Source organism: Vulpes vulpes, chromosome 5, assembly GCF_048418805.1.
Source record: "Vulpes vulpes isolate BD-2025 chromosome 5, VulVul3, whole genome shotgun sequence".
In the NCBI taxonomy this organism is placed as follows: Eukaryota; Metazoa; Chordata; class Mammalia; order Carnivora; family Canidae; genus Vulpes; species Vulpes vulpes.
The window spans coordinates 102,888,566-102,909,843 of NC_132784.1; the positions used below are offsets into that span (position 1 = coordinate 102,888,566).

A 21,278-nucleotide genomic window follows, 5' to 3' on the forward strand; every position below is an offset into this window, starting at 1 on the left:
ACTGTGTATGTGTGTGCACATGTGCATACATTTACTTCTATGAATATCTCTTTACCTGTCTTTATCCATCCAAATTGCAAGTTCTTTGAGGGAAAAGGATTTTATCTAGTTAAGTATTCCCAGACCTTAATACTAGGGCTATCTATCAACATACAGCAACCTATACATTGGAACTCTAGGAAATATTCAAAGATTGCTATTATGTTCAATGAATGCAGGTATCAAAGAGTCAAAATTATACCAACAAACTAGGGAGGAAAGACAATATTTCTTTTTACAAAAAATACTGACAAATAAATCATTGTTAGGAGAAAAAGTAATTACAAATATAATCCAATATAAATATTTAAATATTGTTACAAAATAAAAATTAAAAAAATAAATATTGTTACAAATGTTTACCTTCCAGTCTGAGGATCAAATCCAAAGTAAAGGTCTCTACAATGGTCACAACTTTCCCCAGCAACAGAAGCATCTTGGCAAATGCACTGACCAGTTAGGCTATTACAGATGTGATGAACTGCACCCATTTTGTGGCATGAACATGGCAGGCAGCCAGTGGCATTGCCTGGAGAAATATAAAAACCTGGAAATGAAGAAATGAAAAGTTTTTATGTAGCCTTCCCATCCAGTCTTTTCTTTAAAAGATAGTTTGATTACACCAAAAACCAGAATGCCATCACAGCACTTCCAAATTCCCAATACAAATGTGGTCATAGCTGCTCTTACCTAGTGTATCAGTTACAAACAGAGAAGGGCTGAGTAAATAATTTACATTATACCTGGGCATCTCCAAGACAACTAAAATTCAGTATGTTTAAAATCTGCTTCATGATCTTTCCATTAGAAACCAGTCCTCCTTCAATATCTCCATTCCAGCAAATAGTACCATCATTCATTCAGACGCACAGCCTAGACCCTGTGACATCTTTGGGAAGGTGGCCAAAGTACAAGATGGCCAGTTAAATTTAAATTTCTGATAAACAGGGATCCCTGGGTGGCGCAGCGGTTTGGCGCCTGCCTTTGGCCCAGGGCGTGATCCTGGAGACCCAGGATCGAATCCCACATCGGGCTCCCGGTGCATGGAGCCTGCTTCTCCCTCCGCCTGTGTCTCTGCCTCTCTCTCTCTCTCTCTCTCTATGACTATCATAAATAAATAAATAAAAAATTTAAAAAAAAATTTAAAAAAAAATAAATAAATTTCTGATAAACAATGAGGTTTTTTTGGTAAAGGTCTGTGATATTGGCTTATATTAATTAATTATCTAAAATTTAAATTTAACTGAGCATCCTGTAGTTTACTAAAACTGGCAACCCTTGAGTCCTTCACATTCCTCTACCTCTACATCTAGCTAATTACCATATCCTATGGATATTATCTTCCAAAAAATTTAAACTTTCTACCCTCCATCCCTACTGCCATCTCCCTAGTCAAAGTCACCACCAAGTTTTTTTGTTTGTTTGTTTTATTTTGTTTTTTAAATATTTTATTTATTCATGAGACACACACACACAGAGGCAGACACATAGATAGAGGGAGAAGCAGGCTCCCTGCAGGGAGCCCGATGCAGGACTCAATCCCCAGGATCATGACCTCAGCCAAAGGCAGACACTCAACCACCGAGCCATCCAGGTGTCCCACCACCAAGTTTATTATAGTTCATGCTATGGACCAGAGACAATGGTAAGAGCCTTATATTCATGACCTCACTCCTCAAGCGAGTGCTGGTAATTCAGGTATTCTTATTATGTCCATCACATATATGAGAACACTGAAGGTTAGGATGGTTAACAAACTTTCCCAAAATAGTAGTCAACAAATAGATTCACACATACTCATCTCAACTACAGAGGCCATCTTATCTCATGGTATCCCTCTTGTCCCCCTCCAATCTATTCTTCATGGTATAGATGGAACAACCTTTTTCAGAGTGTAGTTTGAACACCTCGTTCCTCTATTGAAAATTGTTTGATAACATCCTCTTCTCTTTGGGGAATAAAAATCCAAGTCCCTAACCCAGCCTCCAGCCCCAGCAGGTCCCACCTCTATATCGGCTTCATTTCACTGTTAATTCCCAACTCAGTCTGCTCCAGTCATATTTCTTCCTGTTCTTGATATCTTAAGGCCTTTTCATTGGCAAGTCTGTCTGCTGAAACAATTTTGACCCATTTTTTCTGCTTAGCTCTCTTCTATGCACATCAGGTCTGTGGCTTCCTTGAGTAACATATCCTAGGCCAGTTTAAACGTGCCTGTTCCAGTTTCATAACATCTTATTTCCTTTAGAAATTTATTTCCTCATGAAAATTATAATTAAACTCATTTTCACCAGATTGTAACCTCCATGAAGGCAGGAATATTGTCTGATGAATTCACCACTGCCTGCCCAGCACCCAGGACAGTGCTTGTCACAAAGTAGACACTCCCTAAACATTTGATGCATTCACACAAATGTACCAAATTATAAATAGGTATTGATTTCCATATGTATTCCATTTTAAAACTCACAGAATTTAGGTTAATTATAAAACGTGTATTTGTTTCTTATAGCAGAAGGAAACAAAAATATGATTCAAATATTTTCAAGTTTCTCAAAATTTCATATAATCCATAGCTATAAAATTAAGAAAGGCATTAGACACTAGAATGATGGAGCAGGTATATGAGGGAGAAATGGTTCTTGGTGTTGTGTGCTATGTGTGCACGCACACATACACATAAGCACATCCATAATGTTACAAGGAATTTTATTGAAACAAGAGGGAGAGGGATTGCAGAACGATTCTAATGAATAAAGTTCTGACAAATGAAAATGATCTCTATAAGTGTCATGATCACTAATTTAGGTCTATATCACTGATACTGAAAGAGAAAAAGAACATGAACACAAAGTGGATCCACTGTGTGTAACTATGCTATAGGGAGAAACAAAAACTAATTGGAACATATTATAAATCTCATTTGAGGCTCTGGTTGAACACAGGCCATTCTTTCATAGCCATCAACAATTTGTTCTTCTTCTCTTAGGCCAGCATATTCTCTCTTAGAAAGCTTCAGAAACAGTCAAATAGAAAAAGATCGTGCTCAAAGAGAAGGAAGAAACTCAAAATCAGTGCCATTCCAATCTGTTGGAAAGAGCTGACTGATCTTGTCATTTTTTTAGAGTAATTGACAACTATATTATGTCATTTGCTTCTTTGTATCCATCGATAGCAATCTGCCTTATATGAGTTTCCAGAAATAGTTATTAAAATTAATATATATTCTCATATCTGATTCATCATACAATCAAAGTCACATACTTCAAAGGCTTTTATTTTGAATTCAAGACCACTGTGGTTGTGATTCCATGTATTTTTCTTCCTGTGAAAATACCTAGGTCCTTAAATTCATGATGATGCCATCATGAATGTACTAACAGCTCTCCAATTTGGATAAATTACCCATTAGCACAGATACTTAGAAGTAGAATTAATTTGGACTTATTGCAATAGCTTCAAGCCATGGAGAACTCTAGAACAATTAGGGATGATTTTTTACAAGAAATGATTTATTAGATAAATCTGTAAAGACAAGAGGGGAGCATATTTTGGTGCAGAAAATTGGGTTGCCCAACATTTAGAAAATAAAAAGTGCCACAGAAAAATCAGCAATATAAGCAGAGAAAATCAAAAATGAAAAAAAAAAAAAAAAAAAAAAAAAAAACCAGGGAAGCTGCAGCCTGGAGGTAGGTCTTCAAGGAAATGCCTGTATTAGAACTCGCCTTGTGGTTAATTCCCCTCCTTCCTCTCTGGAGCATGATTATAAAGGTTAATCCCACCAGTATTTTCGTTGTCCTATTTTTAAGCAGTTCTAATTAGGATGACTCAGGTACCTTCCTGCTCAGTGATTACTTCTTGCCTTACCTGAATGTGCCTAATTCTAGACCATTACCTCTCCTTTTATGACTTCCAACTATAGAAAACAACATTTTCTCTTCCCTCCTACTTAAACTTCAACTCCAGAGTGTGGCTTAAAGATAACTGACCTTAATTTTCTTTCACTCAGTACATTTCTGATCTTCTTCCATTAGCTCCACTTCATGTTCCACATCTTCAGGTCCGTAACATTTTAACTGATCTTTTTGAAATTTCTCTCCATGAATGATTTCGTACCACATTGTGAAGCACGGTCATTAGGACAATGCTATTACCTTACATTACTGTAGTGCTGAGAGTTCGCACAGATATAGCACAGATCAGCCCACTAAAGTTTGTGACTTTCCCCAGTTTTATTTCAGAGAACCCTTGCTCCGAAACAAGACAGGCCTAATGGGGAAAACAAGGTGTTTTGCAGTTAAAGCAAAAAGTCACCCATTTTACAAAATAGTGCTGCTTTATCCAAGAGAAGACTCGCAGAATCCTTAGAGTTCAAAGTTATTAGCAAGGCAACTGGTATTATCTCCTGTAGTGGCTATTTGCACAGCACAGCACTGTCCTGGGCATAAAAGAAGAGCCCATTTCTTAGCAATGTCCCTCCTGAGGAACATGAACAACCAGGCTTTGCCACGGTCTTGAAATGGGAGAAAGAAAACAAGTTTAACCCCTAGGCCTTATTCAGGAAAGGAGGGCAGAGCTGACGCTAAGCACTAATTATAAGCCATTTAGAAGAAATGATTCTCACCTTAAGCCAGAGAATGGACATAATACTAAGAAAAGAGTCTAGGGAGAAATCTGTGGCTCACCTACACCAAGCAACAAGACTTTTTCAGTAATGATTTTAAAAATCAACATTTTCAGAAATAACTATGGTAAGTGATGCTAATTTTCAAATTAAAGCAATAATAATTTTCTTACATTGTGGTAATTTTACATAAAAATAATGCTAAAATTATTGTTTATAGATTTGATCAAATGTCAATAAGTGCATAAATATTAATATTACTCATCCCATAATATACTTTTTCTTATTTAATAGTTTTTTTTAAAAAAAAACTCTTCTGGGATCCCTGGGTGGCGCAGCGGTTTGGCGCCTGCCTTTGGCCCGGGGCGCGATCCTGGAGACCCGGGATCGAATCCCACATCGGGCTCCCGGTGCATGGAGCCTGCTTCTCCCTCTGCCTGTGTCTCTGCCTCTCTCTCTCTCTCTCTCTGTGACTATCATAATTAAATAAAAAAAAATAATAATAATAAATAAAAAAAATAAAAAAAATTAAAAAAACTCTTCTCAATTAGTTTAGATATGTTTTAAAATCTCTGCTCCTCTTCCTTCTTCCTGAACTGCTATACTCTCCATGATTAGTTTATCAAAAGTAAACAGTAGTTTACTTTTAAGAATTATGTGCTCAACTAAGTCTTCCATATTGCCCATCCTTCAAGAATGAATCAATTCCTTCACTTTACCACTTCTCTATATTGGACATTTCTAATACTGCACCTACTGTGTTATGTTTACATACAGGTCCATTTCTCCTACTAAAGCATGATACCTTAATATAATGATGATTGTATATCTTACACCAACATAGCCCCTGGTACTTTATGTTCAATAGATGTTTATTGAAAATATGGATATGTGAATGAAATGGGTAGATGGCTAGATGAGTAGGTGGCTGGGTACCTGGCCAGTTGGATATGCTACCTCTTAAAATATGAGATGATATTTTTAGCACTTTAAAGAAACATAGTAAAGATAAATCTGTGAGTCATAAAATGATTGGTCAGAGAGGCCTAGCCCGTCAGGAAGGGTAGCAGGGAATGTATATGAATCAGGAACAATATATATGAAATGTAATCTTTGCCATATCAACAGATAGAAAAGAACTTCAGAAAAAAATATGTCAGTCCAAAACCATGTCTCCTGTTCTTAGGGCCAAGGATCTAATAACATGCTCACATAAGAAAAAACATTGTATTAGACTCTTCTGTTTTATAAAAACCTAGTTGTTCTATTTATGGGAATATGCATGAAAGGCCTCCAAATGCATGTTCTTTAAAAATCAAATTCAATAACAACAATGAATATAAATAATGACAGCTGTGACTGTGTCTTAGAAATTATAACACATAGATATGTGTTTTCACAATCCACAGAAACACTTTTATACATTTTTATTCTTTAGTCCCATTTTTTTCCCAGTCTCAGTGGTTAACCAATGATATGCTCTGAAGTTTCTCTCTCATGCCATTGCCACCATCTCAGAAATCTCTCCAACTTAGTCCATGGAAATCATTACATTTCTAGGCAACTCAGTTCAACTCTTCATTACCAGATCATGGTAGCCTCTCAGAACTCTGTTAATTTTCATTTTATGACTATTACACAATAGAGATACCCCAGGACCTAACGCAGTCAGCTAGACTCATGGGTGGAGATGAGCCTGAGGAAAAAGGGAATCTACAAACACTTGTAAGAGTATCTTTTTTAACTCGCCCTCAAATATGTATTGAGTGAATGATTTTGACAAATATTGAGTTATTCAGAAAAATGGTTTACTCTTTCAGAGTGCAGACACTGAGATCAGTTGGACGTGGATTTGTAAATGGTTCTTTTACTTAATTAGAATCCATTTCCCCTACTATAAAGTGGGAAAATACTGGTCCTTCCAGCATATAAATATTGTGCATATTCAATGGGACTTTTCAGATAAAACCCTAACCCAGGGTCTGGCAAACAAACAGTACACACTCAGTAAATATTATCTATTATCATCATTGCCATTTTTATGAGGCAATTTTCTAGGAAAGTGAGATTTTCCTTAAGTTAAAGTTTAAATAATGACTTGTCAATGTACCCCCCCCCCCCCCCCCCCGCAATGTGCCTGGGATTATGGTCCCTATTGCTTATGACAAAATTCTTCCCTGGTGGTTTATCATGGAAGAGGCTCTTATTCTGAGGCTCAGGTCTTTCTGTGGAAAATATATTAATCTCCAAAGCTGTTTCACCAAACACTAGGATATGTGGCATAACTGGACCTCAACTTTGATGCACTGATTTTTAATGGAATATCAGCCATCTAATTCCAATTCCATTGGCAGAGTCTTGCATGCAATTCTGGTTTATGAGCTCATTACTTAACAAATATGATATGCTTCTTAATGAAACAAGATACTTTGTTTTACTTTCTAATAGTCTGTATGAATTATAAAACAAAACCAAAAGTAAATATCAGAGGGAAGCATGAGGAATTGTCCTATTAGCACAAAACATGTCATACAAAGCTGTTTTCATTATAAATTAGCCTTTATTTTATTCCAGAGCTGCAGAGTCTTCAATAAACCCTCTCTGCCTCTGGTTCTCAAGGACAAGGGTGGGTCACTGGCTCAGGATGCCTTGACATCCTTCCCTGCATTTCTCGGCCTAGCCTCTGATTAAGTGCTTGCTGCTGAACGTTACGAGGTCATCCAGCACTGAAAAAACGAACTGGGAAAACATATTTAGTGCTATATTTATTAGTGTGGGTATGTGTACATTCATATATGTACACACACTCCAAATAATTTTAAATTAAAGCATTTTTAAAATACTTAATGGAGGTTAAGCAGCATTTTTAACCTCTGTTCAAGTTATTGAATGGCATATTAAAACCAATGTGGCTCTAATGTACCTTCTAATGTGCACTGCTGCTTTAACAAATTGCCTATAAATTTTAGTTGAATTAAGCCTATTCCTTGTACATTCATAGTAAGGTTAGGTTAATAATACATGAGGTTTCATTATATGCACCTTCCTTAATAATGTTTTTTAAGAAAGTGGGACAAGAATCTATGGGCAATAGTCTAGTAGGGGCCAGTAATATTTACAACCACAGATGAGAAAGGCAGGCAGGAGTCTGGAGGCTTAGGAGTTCATCCCTCCTAACCTACCCCATGCTTCTCCCTCCATGCCCCACTACTCACACACACTAGCATGGAGCTTCTCCCCTGTGGTATATGATCTAGGTCTCTTAGATGTGTTTAAAGAAGTAGAAAGAAAGCTTCAGGTTGCAGCAGTGCATTTTAATGTGCGTACTGCAGAGCTGGCTACTGTGAAACATCTGTTTATGATAAAGATACTTCAGGATACAGGTCCTTTTTTTCAATGTAACTTTCACAGTAAGAGACAATAAAACCCACCCAAAAAATTCATCCTGCTAGAATGCAGGACCAAAAAGAAAAAATAAAAGTCCACAAACACATTTGACCTTCCCATATGCTACACCCATGTGTACAGAATATCTTGTTTTGTCAAAAAAAAATCCATTAGGCATTTATATCACTATTTTCTTTCCTCCCTGGCAGGGTAAAAACTACATCCTCTCTGTATGTCACCAAAGGAGCACTCACAGATTTGCACTGTGCCTGAACCTAAATAGAAGAAAATACCACTGGTATAATTTTTTTTTTTGAGAGAGAGAGAGAGTTTAAGCAGCAGGAGGGGCAGAGGGCAGGGAGAGAGGGAATCTGAAGTGGGCTCCACACCCAACACAGAGCCCACCATGGGTTTCATCTCACAACCCTGAGATCATGACCTGAGCCAAAAGCAAGAGTCAGTTGCTTAACCGACTGTGCCATCCAGGTGCCCTGCCCCTGAGGTAATTTTTAAATGTAACTATTTCTTACTTAGGGGAACACAGATGGAGCATATACTAGGGAGACGCTGCCCTATGTGCCCAGGACAGAGCACTGAACAATGTGAGAAACATTAGTTATACTGTAGCCTGGAAAGAAACAAATGATCCAAAGACTCTTGGAAATGAGGTCAGAGAGAGATCATGGGTGTTATAGTTCATGTGGGCCAAGTTTTCTACCCACAGTAATGGGAAGTCAGTAAAGGATGAAGTGATATGGTTTAACTAAAGTTTGAACAACATCCCTTTGGCTGCATATTAAGAAATGACTAGAGAAGAATAAAGAGGAGAGAGAAAGTTTAGGATGCTTGTCAGCTAGACCAAAAGGAAGATAAAAATGGGTGAGTGGGGCAGTAAAAACTGGTCCAGTTCTGGGTCAATTTGAAAGTAAAAAGCAACAAGACTGACTTTGATAAAAGAGACCAGGGTTGTAGAAACAGAGGGGAAATCAGAGGAAAGCTGTAAGGATTTGGCTGAAAGGATTATAACCCAGAAACTACTAAGGTAACATTTCAGTTAAGCAGAGTTGAACAATTTTTCCCTTCTGAAATCCCTAAAAATGAAATAAAAGAAAAGATAGAAGAGGAAATGGAGGTCAATGGTAGATGTCTGCAAGTAAAACCTAAGCATTTGCAGTAGAGAGGCCAACAGTAAGCTGATTGATTCAGGTGGCATAAATCTAGAAAGAAAGGTTTAGAATTGAAGATTCCAGAGTTTTCTGAAGTCAGGTGTGAGGAATAGTTAACCCCCTCCCAAACCAGAAGATTTTCCCTCTTGCATTTTGAGGGAAGACAGTGAGTTTTCTCTTTAGAAGTTAAACCAGAGAGTGCATGGGCTAGACATATGCAGGGAAAAAGTGCTACAGTGAATGCAGGGATTACATATAAGGGTGCCCAGTGATGTTTGATTTCAATGTCAACTTGGGTAGACCTGGGGTCAGTTATTTGGTCAAACACTAGTCTAGATGTTGTTGTAAAGGTGCTTTATACAGAATACAAGAACATTAGCCTACAGACAAAAGGGCCCACTGAGTGCTCAGAAGAATTATTTAACAAAAGCGTATTATTGTGAAATTGTTAGCAATGAGGGATATAGAAACAGAAGCTTCTAGATTGTAAGAAAGAAAAAAAAAAAGAAGAAAGATAAAAATACAGGGAAAAAATCTAATTGGCACTGCAAGAAGATAATGGTGAAATAATTTTTTGAGTGAAAGTGATTCTATATAATAATGATAAAATTTCAGGTAGTTATGTATGGAATAAAGTTTTTTGCAGACATTCAAAATTCTAAAAATATTCTTCCTTCCCTGTACCCTTTCTCACAAGCTACTGGAGTGTGTTCTTTACCAAATACACATATAAAATAAGATAAAAGAACACATAGGATTCAGGAAAGGGATCCAACAAAGGAGATATGTGAATGAAATTCTCAGTACAGCTGATATATATATTCATATGCCTTATTGATTCTGTTTCTCTGGAGAACCCTAGCATAGATACTCTTCTTAAAATTCCTGATTATTTCTCAGTGTCTTCAATTAAACCACTTACTCAGTGCAAGCAGTGTACAAGGTATTACATTAGTATGGTAGCTAAACAAGTTGAATAAGATATATCAAAACTTCAACAATGGAAATAAGCATCTACACAAATAAGTAAAATACAAGAATGTTTTAAATACGATCATTATTTTCATTAGTAGGGATGATCCTCATTCTATATTTCCCTTAAGAGGGAGGACAATTTGCCATAAGCCTTTGGAGAGGAGTTTCATGACCAACGTGCTTAGGCAAATACTCACAAAGATATTACTCTCCTAGAAAACCAATACCATCTGAGATAAATCTCAAAAAGGAAGAGGCCCGTGGGAGACAGAGGAGACCATCAGGGGGAAGAAAATGGTTGAGTATGACTTTCCAATATTTGAATTTTAAAATTTAATTTGTATTTTTTATCAAAATTTACATGCAAATAGTTTAAAAAATCAAGTAGAATTTAAAGGCTCACAGTGTATAATAGCAGTCCTCTCGCCTGTTCACAGCAACCACCTTCATCTGGCTTTTATTTTTGTATTTCTTTATAACATCCATATATTGTTCCATCTCAATTTTGAAAATTTAGATTATTGTCTTTCTACAATAGAGGATGAGTACTCAGCTTTTTCTATGCCTCCTCAATAATCTCTTGATTTGGTTAAATCACATTCAGAGATTGACTATATGACTATATAAATCTATTTCACAGCTATGCCATATAATATGCTTTGATTATATTTCCTTTCTTGAAAATTTTGCCTTTCATTAGTTTTGAAGGAATCTCTTAGATATTTCTAGGAATCAAAACTCTCCAATAGAAATACACTCAAGAAAAAATAGGAAATATACTCAATGAATCTGTTTCTTTTTCCTTCTACCAAATAGGTTAACTCAGAGGAGGATCAAACCCTTGATCCTCCCATTCTGATTTGAGCCAGTTGATCTTTAGCTATATTCTAGGTCAGAACAAAAGACTCAATAGGCTTCACAACAGATAATCACTCAAAGGGATAGAACATTTGATCTAGTAGCTTTGGCTGGTTTATTTAGAAAATAAAAAGATATGTAAATCATGGTGATTTGTGCAGGTGACTATCTTATTTCCAAAATAAGAGATATTAATAAATAGTAAAAGAAGAAAAGCATCATATTAGTATATAAAAGAAGTGACTACAAATTTGGAAAGATGATCCTGAAGCCAAAAGAGTGCAATGTATTATAGCAGTCATGTGGGCCATCTGCACAGCTCTCAGTAAGTGTCCTGTTTACTGGGATACCTACCACCCTGTTCCTACCTTAAGGACTGGTCCCTAGAAGTCATGCTTCTTTTTAGTGATCCTGACACTCTTGGCCATAGCGAATTGCCTTAGGCACAGCCACCCTAACAAAACCGGTATTAGAATTGCCTTAGGCACAGCCACCCTAACAAAACCGGTATTAGAACCGTCCATTAGAATTTCCTTCTTGGAATTACCAGAAAGTAGGTAATTAAGTCTTTCTGTATTGCTAGAACAGTAATGAGGTAGACATTTAACCATGCAGAGAGGGAGACAGAAGCAGAGTGTGTCCTTCTAGAGAGAGAGAGAATATGGTAATGATTAAATGATTGAATTAATGGATATGTATCAATGGGAGATTTCTAGTACCTAAGTCCTGACTGCATTGCTCCATATCAGGTTTAATGGGACAGTCAATGATAATATAGCCCCCATATATGTTGAAACTGGTTCAAATTATTTTCTGATACTTATATCTCAAAAAGAATTAACTCCATCTCATCCCTTTGGATTTATTTGTCCCACTGACCAATGTAAAAGGAAAGGCATGGCTCAACTCTCCTAAGCTGGATGCTTTGTCATGGCAAATAGGACTTCCATCCTATCCATTTCTGGCAAACGAATCTCCCTTTTGCTTGGTCCCTTGTTCCTTTTCACAGGCTCAGATAACTCAGAGCTGGTTGTATAGACAGAACAACCATTAGCACAGCTGTTAAGTAACTAATGAACATGTATATTTATCATGATATTATGATGGCTTTATTATACAGAAAGTATATTGTTTTAGTAGATCATATAGAGGCAAGGAGAAAGCTATAGATAGGGTCCATCTTCCGGTTGGCAAACCCATAAAAAGATGGGTACAGTGAGACTAAACAGTAGTCTCATTTGTCAATTTGGTGGCATTTAAAAATTCTAGATAATCCTATATGGTGCCAGAACATATAGCCCATTTAGTAAAAATATTTGGTCATATTTATTCAGAAAATCAGTTCATCATCTGAATATTTGGCATGGTATACATAATTAACCCAAGTTTTCCTTTCTCTGGGAAGCAAACTTTATCCTTGCTTTTATTAGTTTAGATTTTGTTCAGTTATAGGAAGGGGGTTTACTTCAAGTTGAGAAGTTAAATATAAGTTAGTCTCAATTATAAAATGTCTGATTGACTGGGATTCCTCTAAAGGGTCATCCCAAATATAACACCACAGATACACCAAATAATCTTGAGCATATTAAATAGTTATATCTGCATTTGATGATAATATAAGTACAATAATGTTGTTGGAAGTAAATTTTTTAGAAGTCCCAACCCCAAAACAAAGAGGAATCGTCTGATATGGGATAATGAAAGGAAAGTCACTGTGCACTGAACATGTAACACATTTCTTTCTTACCTGGTTGACACTGATTACACCTTCTTCCTTGCCGATTAGGTAAGCACAGGCACTGGCCACTGATTGGGTCACAAATGGTGCCTGGTAATGTCCCCAAGGAGTCACACTCACACATCTGGCAGCCTTGAAAATTGCCACTGGTCAAATTGTACCTGTGAGGCACACACTGATTACAGTGAAGACCTGTTACTCCTAATTTGCAAGGACATTGTCCTGTTGATTTGTCACACAGCAGAGAGCCATTTACTGTCCCAGTCTTATCACAGTTACAAGGCAGACAGAGGAAAGAATCATTTTGCTGGAGGTAGAAGTAGCCCTCCAAACATTCATTGCACTGTCTCCCTCCAACACTGGGCTTGCACATGCACTGCCCTGTCTTGGCGTCACAGACGGTCCCAGAGAGAGATCCAGCCATGTCACAGTCACAGGCCTTACAACTGGTGATGTCCAACCCATAGAAGTGTTCTCTGCACGTGTCACACTGAAGTCCTTTGGCTTCTTTCTTGCACTCACACTGCCCAGAAAGCGGATTGCAGAGTTTGCTCACTGAGCCATGGAGGTTGCACTGGCAGGGCTCACATCCATCATCATTAAAACTTCGGAGAAATTTATATCCAAAATTGCAATGATCACATCTAAGCCCTGAAGATAAAATTTGTTTAAAAAAGTGAAAATGTGAATTTATTCATGCTTTCAAGACAAACAATGCTGCTGCCAACGTTTAAGGCAGACACAAAATGTTAAGTGTTTTCTCCCGGGCGCTGCCATAGAGACCTGGTCATATACTCAAAATACATTAATGGTACTTACTTTGGCAGTCATATATAACTTTATTTCTGTGACATGCCTTATGAAATTTTATTACTTAACATATAGAGAAATGCTTACTGCAAATGTTGCTTCCGTTTTATATACTGAAGCTCTTTAACAAATATTACAACTATTATTTTTAATTATTTTATGTTAACAAAATGCTCGTGCAAGAGACAATGAAATTTTCAAAGCTACATTGAAGAATTACATATTACCACATTAGTTATTTTCCCAGAAATCAGATGATCCTACAATGTTTAATAAAATGTTAAGCTGATAGCTATTTTTGTGTAATAGTATCTATACTTCCGAATATCACACCTTTAATAATTAAAATAAATAAAACTTATCCGGAGCAATTTTTGTTTCAATGCTTTTATATGCCCCTATATTTTATTATTTTCAATTAATATAAATTATGCTCTCCTTGGCTCATAAAGCAATCACATCGCTTGTCATATTGTGTGATTCAGGACATTCCTCTTTAAACACTAAGTAAATTCTGGTGTTGCATTACTTCTATTTAAAGGAGTACGTATATACATTTCACAAACAGAGAAAAATGTTTTATCACCTAAACTTAAATCTCTGACAACTTAGGTTAGTTTCAGAGAGAGTATTAAAAGGAAAGAGTATAAAACAAAAATTTTTGAATAGTAAAGGTTAAGATGCAAAATGCTTCCTTTAGACAGTTTCTGCATATCTGTGGGTTTAAATAACTGACTACGTGGGGTTGAATCAATGGAAACATTTATTTCAAGCTATGATCGCAATAAAAAAAAATTAGTCCTAAAATAACAGTCAAAAACACACTCAGGAACTCAGATGTAGAAAAGCATTTCTTAAACTGGAAGGAAATGCATAATATATATGTATATATATGGATAAAAATTCAAGAACTCCAATGGAAGGCAAGTTCTTTAACAGTGATGAATGACTCACCTAAGGCATATCATTTAATTTCAATAAGGAAAATAAAAAAGGACCACTATTGCTGCAAATTTTAAAAATAACTGTATTGTTAACAAGAATTATGACTCATTTTGAACTATTAAAATTGGTCTACATGGATTCATATCATATCAGTTTTAAAAATATGCGCAGTGCTTATTTGAATATGCCATACATATTCCTGACAGGCAATCTATTCCTAACGATACTCAGGAAGGCCTACAGGGCATCACATTCGGTGTTAACAAGTGCAGGCGAGTTAGCACACTTGGCATTTAATTCACATTCTTCTCCCTTTTTATTCTAGATGAATGACCTACTTTAATAAAATTATTGGTGCTAATGTATTTTACTGGTGATAGAATCATTAGTAAGATTTAACAGTTTTGTTAACTCTCACAGTTTGCTTTCTGAAGCGTATACAACATACACTGGTATTTTCAGCTTTCTTTCTTATTAACAAGGTAAAATTGAATGAGGGCATTTGCTAATCTTGTTAGGAAAAGAAATGAATTTATACACATATCGAGCTTACATTTTTATTAAAAATGCTGGATGTACAGAAATAACTAGAAATAATAATATCACAATGATGATTTAATCTTCAAAAATACATGTATTTATGTTTTTCTGCAGAAAACTATCTGGATCAACAAAAACCATAAATGGCAGGGAGGTCATAACAAATTCTAAGTAAAGGGTAAATTTTGATTTACCCTCTTTTCTTAAGCTCTGGGATTTAAGCATCACAGGAAAGATTTCATTGATACAGAAAAATAAACATTTCATTGTCTTAAACATCTCTCCTTCAATTTTGTTTTCAGATCATGAATTTAAAACATATATCATATTAAGGAACAAAGGATGACACAGAGATTGAATTCAAAGGTCTTGGAATTCATTTAGCTTCACAGATAGCACTTATAAAGAGATACGTTGCTCTTTACAAGTTACATATTATTTTTTCCCAAAAAGTTAGTTTATGTAAGCTTGAAATGCATAAAGGCAAGCTGTGTTGAAGGTTTTGATGTAATCTTTCTTTAAACCAGGGAAATCTTGTGTACTATCATTAACCATGTCGCTATTTTTTTTATTAAACTAAAATGAAATGCTTGTCTGGTTGAATTGTATAAAGTGAGGTATGGATATCTACCTATAGAAAAGATAAAGAATTAGCTCCAGAGTTATAGTACAGAAATGAAAATGTTCTTCAGAATATGTTCATCTGTATGTGTATATATATATGTATGCATTTGTGTGTGTGTGACTGCCAGGCATGTTTTCATTATTATAAGGTTCAGGTTAGTGTTAGAAAAACCACGGAAGACTTGGTGTCTTGAATGACAATAGAAAGGCAAAGGTCTTTTTTAAACTTCCTATGTGAACCAAGACATGTTCAGTTAAAATACAAGACTCACTTCATCAGGAAACTTTCCTCTCATAATATTCTCATATATCAACATTTCAAAGTGCATTATGTACATAGTGCATTTTGGGCACTTGATAAATTTTGTCCTTATGTGGCCGTGGTTCCCCTCAAAAATGCTGGATGTAATAAATTGCTATAATCAAATCTAATTTCTGAAAAATACCTGTGGGAGTAACAAACAAAAAAGCAGGTCTTGTATAAAAAAAATGATAAATAACACCGAAGGTAGCTGTTTATTATAATCAGCTTGGCACTGAATTACAAAATTAAAATTATGTGGCCTTTTATAACTAACCCTACCACTATACATGATCTGTGGAATTATGTTGACTTATTTTGCATTTCATAGGAACAGTTCAAAGAAATATAATAGAAAAAAAATGGAAAGATTTATCACAAAGGACCCTGTAGCACAGAATATTTTGAAAAAATCCATTTATTTTGGTCTATTAAGAAAACTAGCATGGAAATGATTTGCTTAGAACTCATTAAGTGTAAAACATTTTGAAAAAGTGCTAATTTTCTAAAAGAAACATCTATGCAGTAAGCAAATTATATTTTTCTATGACTTATTAGTACGGGACCATGTGAACTAATGCATCTGCAGAATAAAGAAACTTCTAAAGGGTTGATTAAACTAAGCTTCAAGCTGTAGTTTGATAGAATTATTAATTTAATCATTTTTAGACAGTTAATTTCATCCAAATTGTTTTTTTTTTCCAGCTTGCCTTGAGCCAGGAAATTTGCTTTACTCTCCAGTTAAGAAATCAAATAGAGAATTTTATTCCAGATGGTAATAGAGATGTGACTGTAAACTTTTGCATTACACATACCAATAACATTTGCTTTGCACTTGCACTGGCCTGAATTTTGGTGACAGGTAATATCTCCATCCACTGTCCCAGAGGTACTGCAGTTACAGGCACTGCAGCCATCAGGATCCGACTCTTGTAGATTGTAGAATCCATTTTGGCACTGATTGCACTGTCTGCCAGACACATGTCTCTTACAATTACACTGGCCTCCAATCTAGAGAAGATACAACATTTTGTAGAATGATGAACGTATCTATTTTTAGATAATTTGCTCATTAGGTACAAGACAGGAAGGGAGGGAGGAAAAAACTTTAAACAGACAAGAAGGTAATAAGGTACTTTTCCTCCTGACACAAAACATGGAAAGCTTCAGCAGGGTGAAGATATAGAACTGAATGAAAATAAACCCCAAAGAAGTCAGCAGCATGTGACTAAAAGTGAAAGGTGGAATTAAGCACTAAAGCACCAGAGAGAAAAAGCAAAATATAGTCGTGTGGAGATTGAAAATAGAAAAGAGCCAGCAGTTAATTTGGTCTCACGCTTTTACCTCTTTGTTTTGCTCCCCCTCACCTACTATCCCGTTGACCCCAAACTTGCTTGATCCATGCCAGGTACTTAAATTAAGGACAGGTCTTTCTACGGGAATATCATCCTGTCAAGGTCTTTACAATGTTTAAAATAAAGTTCTTTGTTAATAGAACCATTTGTGCCTCCGGATACGAACCCTGATGACTCTAACAACAACAACAAAAATTCTGCTTTTAGGAATATTTCAGCATATTTATGGTTCATTTGTAACATGACTTAGTCACTTTTGGTATATTTAGCTGATTTATAGTGCGGTAGAAAATGCAAAAATAGTTATTTGTTTCAGAGTACTGTCAAGTAAAAGAACAGCTGAAAAAGGAGCATTCTTCTCAAGCTACTGTTTGAAAATGAAATATACAGAATATATAATGCTTATCTACTATACATAAATAATACTATGTTCGTTAAAAAGAGATAATTAAGAGCCTAAACTTTTCAGAAGGGAATTGTGCATATAAAACGTGAAAAATATGAGAAATTTAAAAATAACTTAGGACTTGAAAAAGAGATGCCAATGTAGACATCAAATCAAATCTCCTAGAAAGTCACTGGCATTTCTCCCCCTGATTTCCTTTCACACAAACTGAATCTAGCTCCCCACAACTGGTGGCAGGGTTGTCACAAAGGGAAGTAACCTACATGTAGAAAGGTATGGCTTGATTTACCTTTAATCGCAGGTATACTCAAAAAGATCAGGTTGGGATTCAGTTACAAAGATGTAGAGAAGGTTTTTTAATTAAGGAATTTTAAGAAATCTATCACTGCCTCATTTTCCTCATCTGAGTTATAGGGAATATACTGGAATCATTATTTAAGGATAAAATAATTTATATGAAAATGTTTAATACTCTGAAAAATAGAAGTGTATACATGCACCAAGTGTGATTGTACATAATAATGCACCTTGGGCAGCGCCAGTGGCTTTTGGTTTAGTGCCGCCTTCAGCCCGGGGAGTGATCTTGGAGGCCCCGGGATCAAGTCCTGCATCAGGCTCCCTGCATGGAGCCTGCTTCTCCTTCTGCCTGTGTCTCTGTCTCTTTCTCTCTCTCACTCTCCCTCTCTCTCATGAATGAATGAATGAATGAATAAATAAATAAATAAATAAATAAATAAATAAATCGTAAAAGATAATAATGAACCTCAATATCAAGAATATATATATATATATATATATCCATAAAAATATGCAAAGACCTTGAATTATCTCTTTGTACCCAGCTACGTTCCCTGTCTCCACTTTCACTGAGTCCCATGGAATCCAGATCATTACTCAAGACAGAGATTTGATTTGGTCTGCAAAAATATATGGCATTTATTGATGGGTATGTGTTTTATATAGTCACAAAAATCTAATAGATCTCTGATTACACGTTCTCCTTCAAATAAGATAAAACAACTTTACTACAATTTCCAGAACCTACAAGTTTGTATAATACATATAAATTATACTTTCTTTAAGTAAGCTATTCCTTAAAATGCAGTTTAATAGTAAGTGATAAAAGCTTTTTAGTTTTATAAAAAGTTTTCATTTTAATCAGTTTTTCAAAATTCACCTGAAAGTACAAATTTACTTCTACACAACTCAGCATTATTTATTTTTTAATATTTATTTATTTTTATTTTAGAGAGAGAGAAGCATGCACATGGAGGGGCAGAGGGAGAAGGAGAGAGAAGCCTCAAGCAGACTCTCCGCTAAGTGCAGAGAGCCCAATGTGGGGCTGGATCCCAGGACCCTGAGATCATGACCTGAGCCAAAATCAGGAGTCAGATGCTCAACTGACTGAGCCACCCAGGCACCCTCAGCTTCATTTATATGATGGCATATAAATCTACTTATATGCTAAAACCAATTCTGTCCACCAAGAAGCAGAGAGAAGGGTGTGCTTCTCCCCTTTAAAAATACACTTCTAAAAAGTCAGATACCACACTTTTCTGTTTCTATGCTTTTTGGTAGAATACTTTTGCACTAACCCAGTTAAACAATATAGCCCTGAATAAGTCTCAGGATGAAAGGCACAACAGTAGGGACTATAGTTCATGATATAATAGTATTGTATGGTAACAGGTAGTAGCTAAATTTGTGTTGAGCACAGCATAATGTAGATAGTTGCCAAATCACTATGCCATACACTTGAAACTAATATAACATTGAATGCCAAACACCTCAATATAAATACATAAATACATACATACATACATACACACACTCCTATAATTATTATCCCCAGGAAGAAAAGTTGTATTCACTTAAAAACACAGAAAACAAAAAGTCTTAAGAAAGAAACAATATAAGAAGGAAGTAATACATTAGGCAAAATAAAAATCTCAAGAAGAAGATTGAAAGAGAAAGTTGAGAAAACTTTTAAGACTAAAAAGGATAGAGATGAAAAACAAAACAAAAATAGAGCATTTTCAGAAGGACAAAAGTAGAAAAAAAATGAGAGATGAAATTGCCAAAGAATTAATACAAAATAAGTATTTTTCCAGACATTAAGCAACAGTTTATTTTTTTTTAATTTTTTTAAAATTTATTTATTTATGATAGTCACAGAGAGAGAGAGGCAGAGACACAGGCTCCACGCACCGGGAGCCTGATGTGGGATTCGATCCCGGGTCTCCAAGATCGCGCCCTGGGCCAAAGGCAGGCGCCAAACCGCTGCGCCACCCAGGGATCCCTAAGCAACAGTTTAAAAGGGCTCACTATATGCTAGCAAAATTAATGGGGTGGGGAGAATAATATACATATAATCCCATAAAACCTTCAAATACCAGAAATAAGCAAAAGGTGCAAAAATTTCCAGCCAAACAATAAATCCCAGATAAAAGAAATATAGAATATCACTGAAGTGTTCTATAATATCATTGTAACTCAGAACATTATATAATAACTTCCAAATTATGAGTAAAATTATTTGCCAATCTGGAATTCAATACCAGGCCAAACTATTTGTTACCAATGCAGAAAAAAAAAAGTCATTTTTCAGATTTGGAAGGATTTAAAATCATAACTCTCTCTCTCTCAGGAAGCTAATGGGAGATATGATTCCACAGATAAAATAATAAACAACAGCAATGACAATGCAAGGCATGGGATCAAGGAGATGAAGATTCAGAAGCATGTGGAAAGTCTCAGGCTAATAGCTGAATAGGAGGCCCAGACAGCCACTGGTCCAGATTAGATCCAAAGAATGGAACATTCAGAGAAGGGGGTGGGGCTGTACAGATGGAATAATTTTACTTGGACATATTTAAAAATTAAAAAATCCTTATAATTATGCATGTAACAAAGATGTCAGCATTTTGAGGGAAAATTAGGGACAGAGGTGAAAAAAGCTAAATGGATATAAGCAAAGGAATTATTCAATATTAAATTATTGTATCGTTATTATATTATTAAATATAGGCAGAATAAAAGATGATGTCTCATAGACTCCCCAAGCTCCATTACAATGGAAGCCCCACAACAGTAGGAGTTTCAGCCATTTTACCACTTGTGAAATGCATGACACTTAATTTTACAGAAAAAGAAACCAAATCATAGACAGACAGGTAGGAAGTGGCCTACCTCCCAAATCCATGCTCATGGCCACCATGTTAAATTCACTCTGCTTGTGATAAGTCACAAATCTAATGATAGAAGCAGGAAGTCAAGGTAATGGCCTTTCCCCATGAGGAGATGGACAGATGGGTGCACAGAGCAGAATCAGGCAAGCATTCCAGTTATCATTTTGTGAATTTCTCTGAATAGCACTGATGTTTGCTAATGGCTGCTATACATTGCCTTGTGATCACACTCAGGACTTCTCCATTTTGGGCCATATCACAAAAGCCTGCTGGGTCAGGCTATGCAGCACACAGCCCATATGAACAATGAATTTGACAAGGATAT

The 21,278-nt window shown here is 35.8% G+C and overlaps 1 protein-coding gene across 1 annotated transcript in view; it reads right to left on the minus strand.

The window, feature by feature from the left end:
* USH2A (usherin) overlaps window positions 1–21,278 on the minus strand; it is a 684,230-nt gene that overhangs the window by 541,849 nt on the left and 121,103 nt on the right. Inside the window, exons 12-14 of the mRNA XM_025991680.2 lie at window positions 16,820–17,015; window positions 12,794–13,435; window positions 403–586 (exon numbers count right to left, since the gene is read on the minus strand). Of these exons, the coding sequence (XP_025847465.2) occupies window positions 403–586; window positions 12,794–13,435; window positions 16,820–17,015 (1,022 nt within the window). The remainder of the gene's footprint in view (window positions 1–402; window positions 587–12,793; window positions 13,436–16,819; window positions 17,016–21,278) is intronic.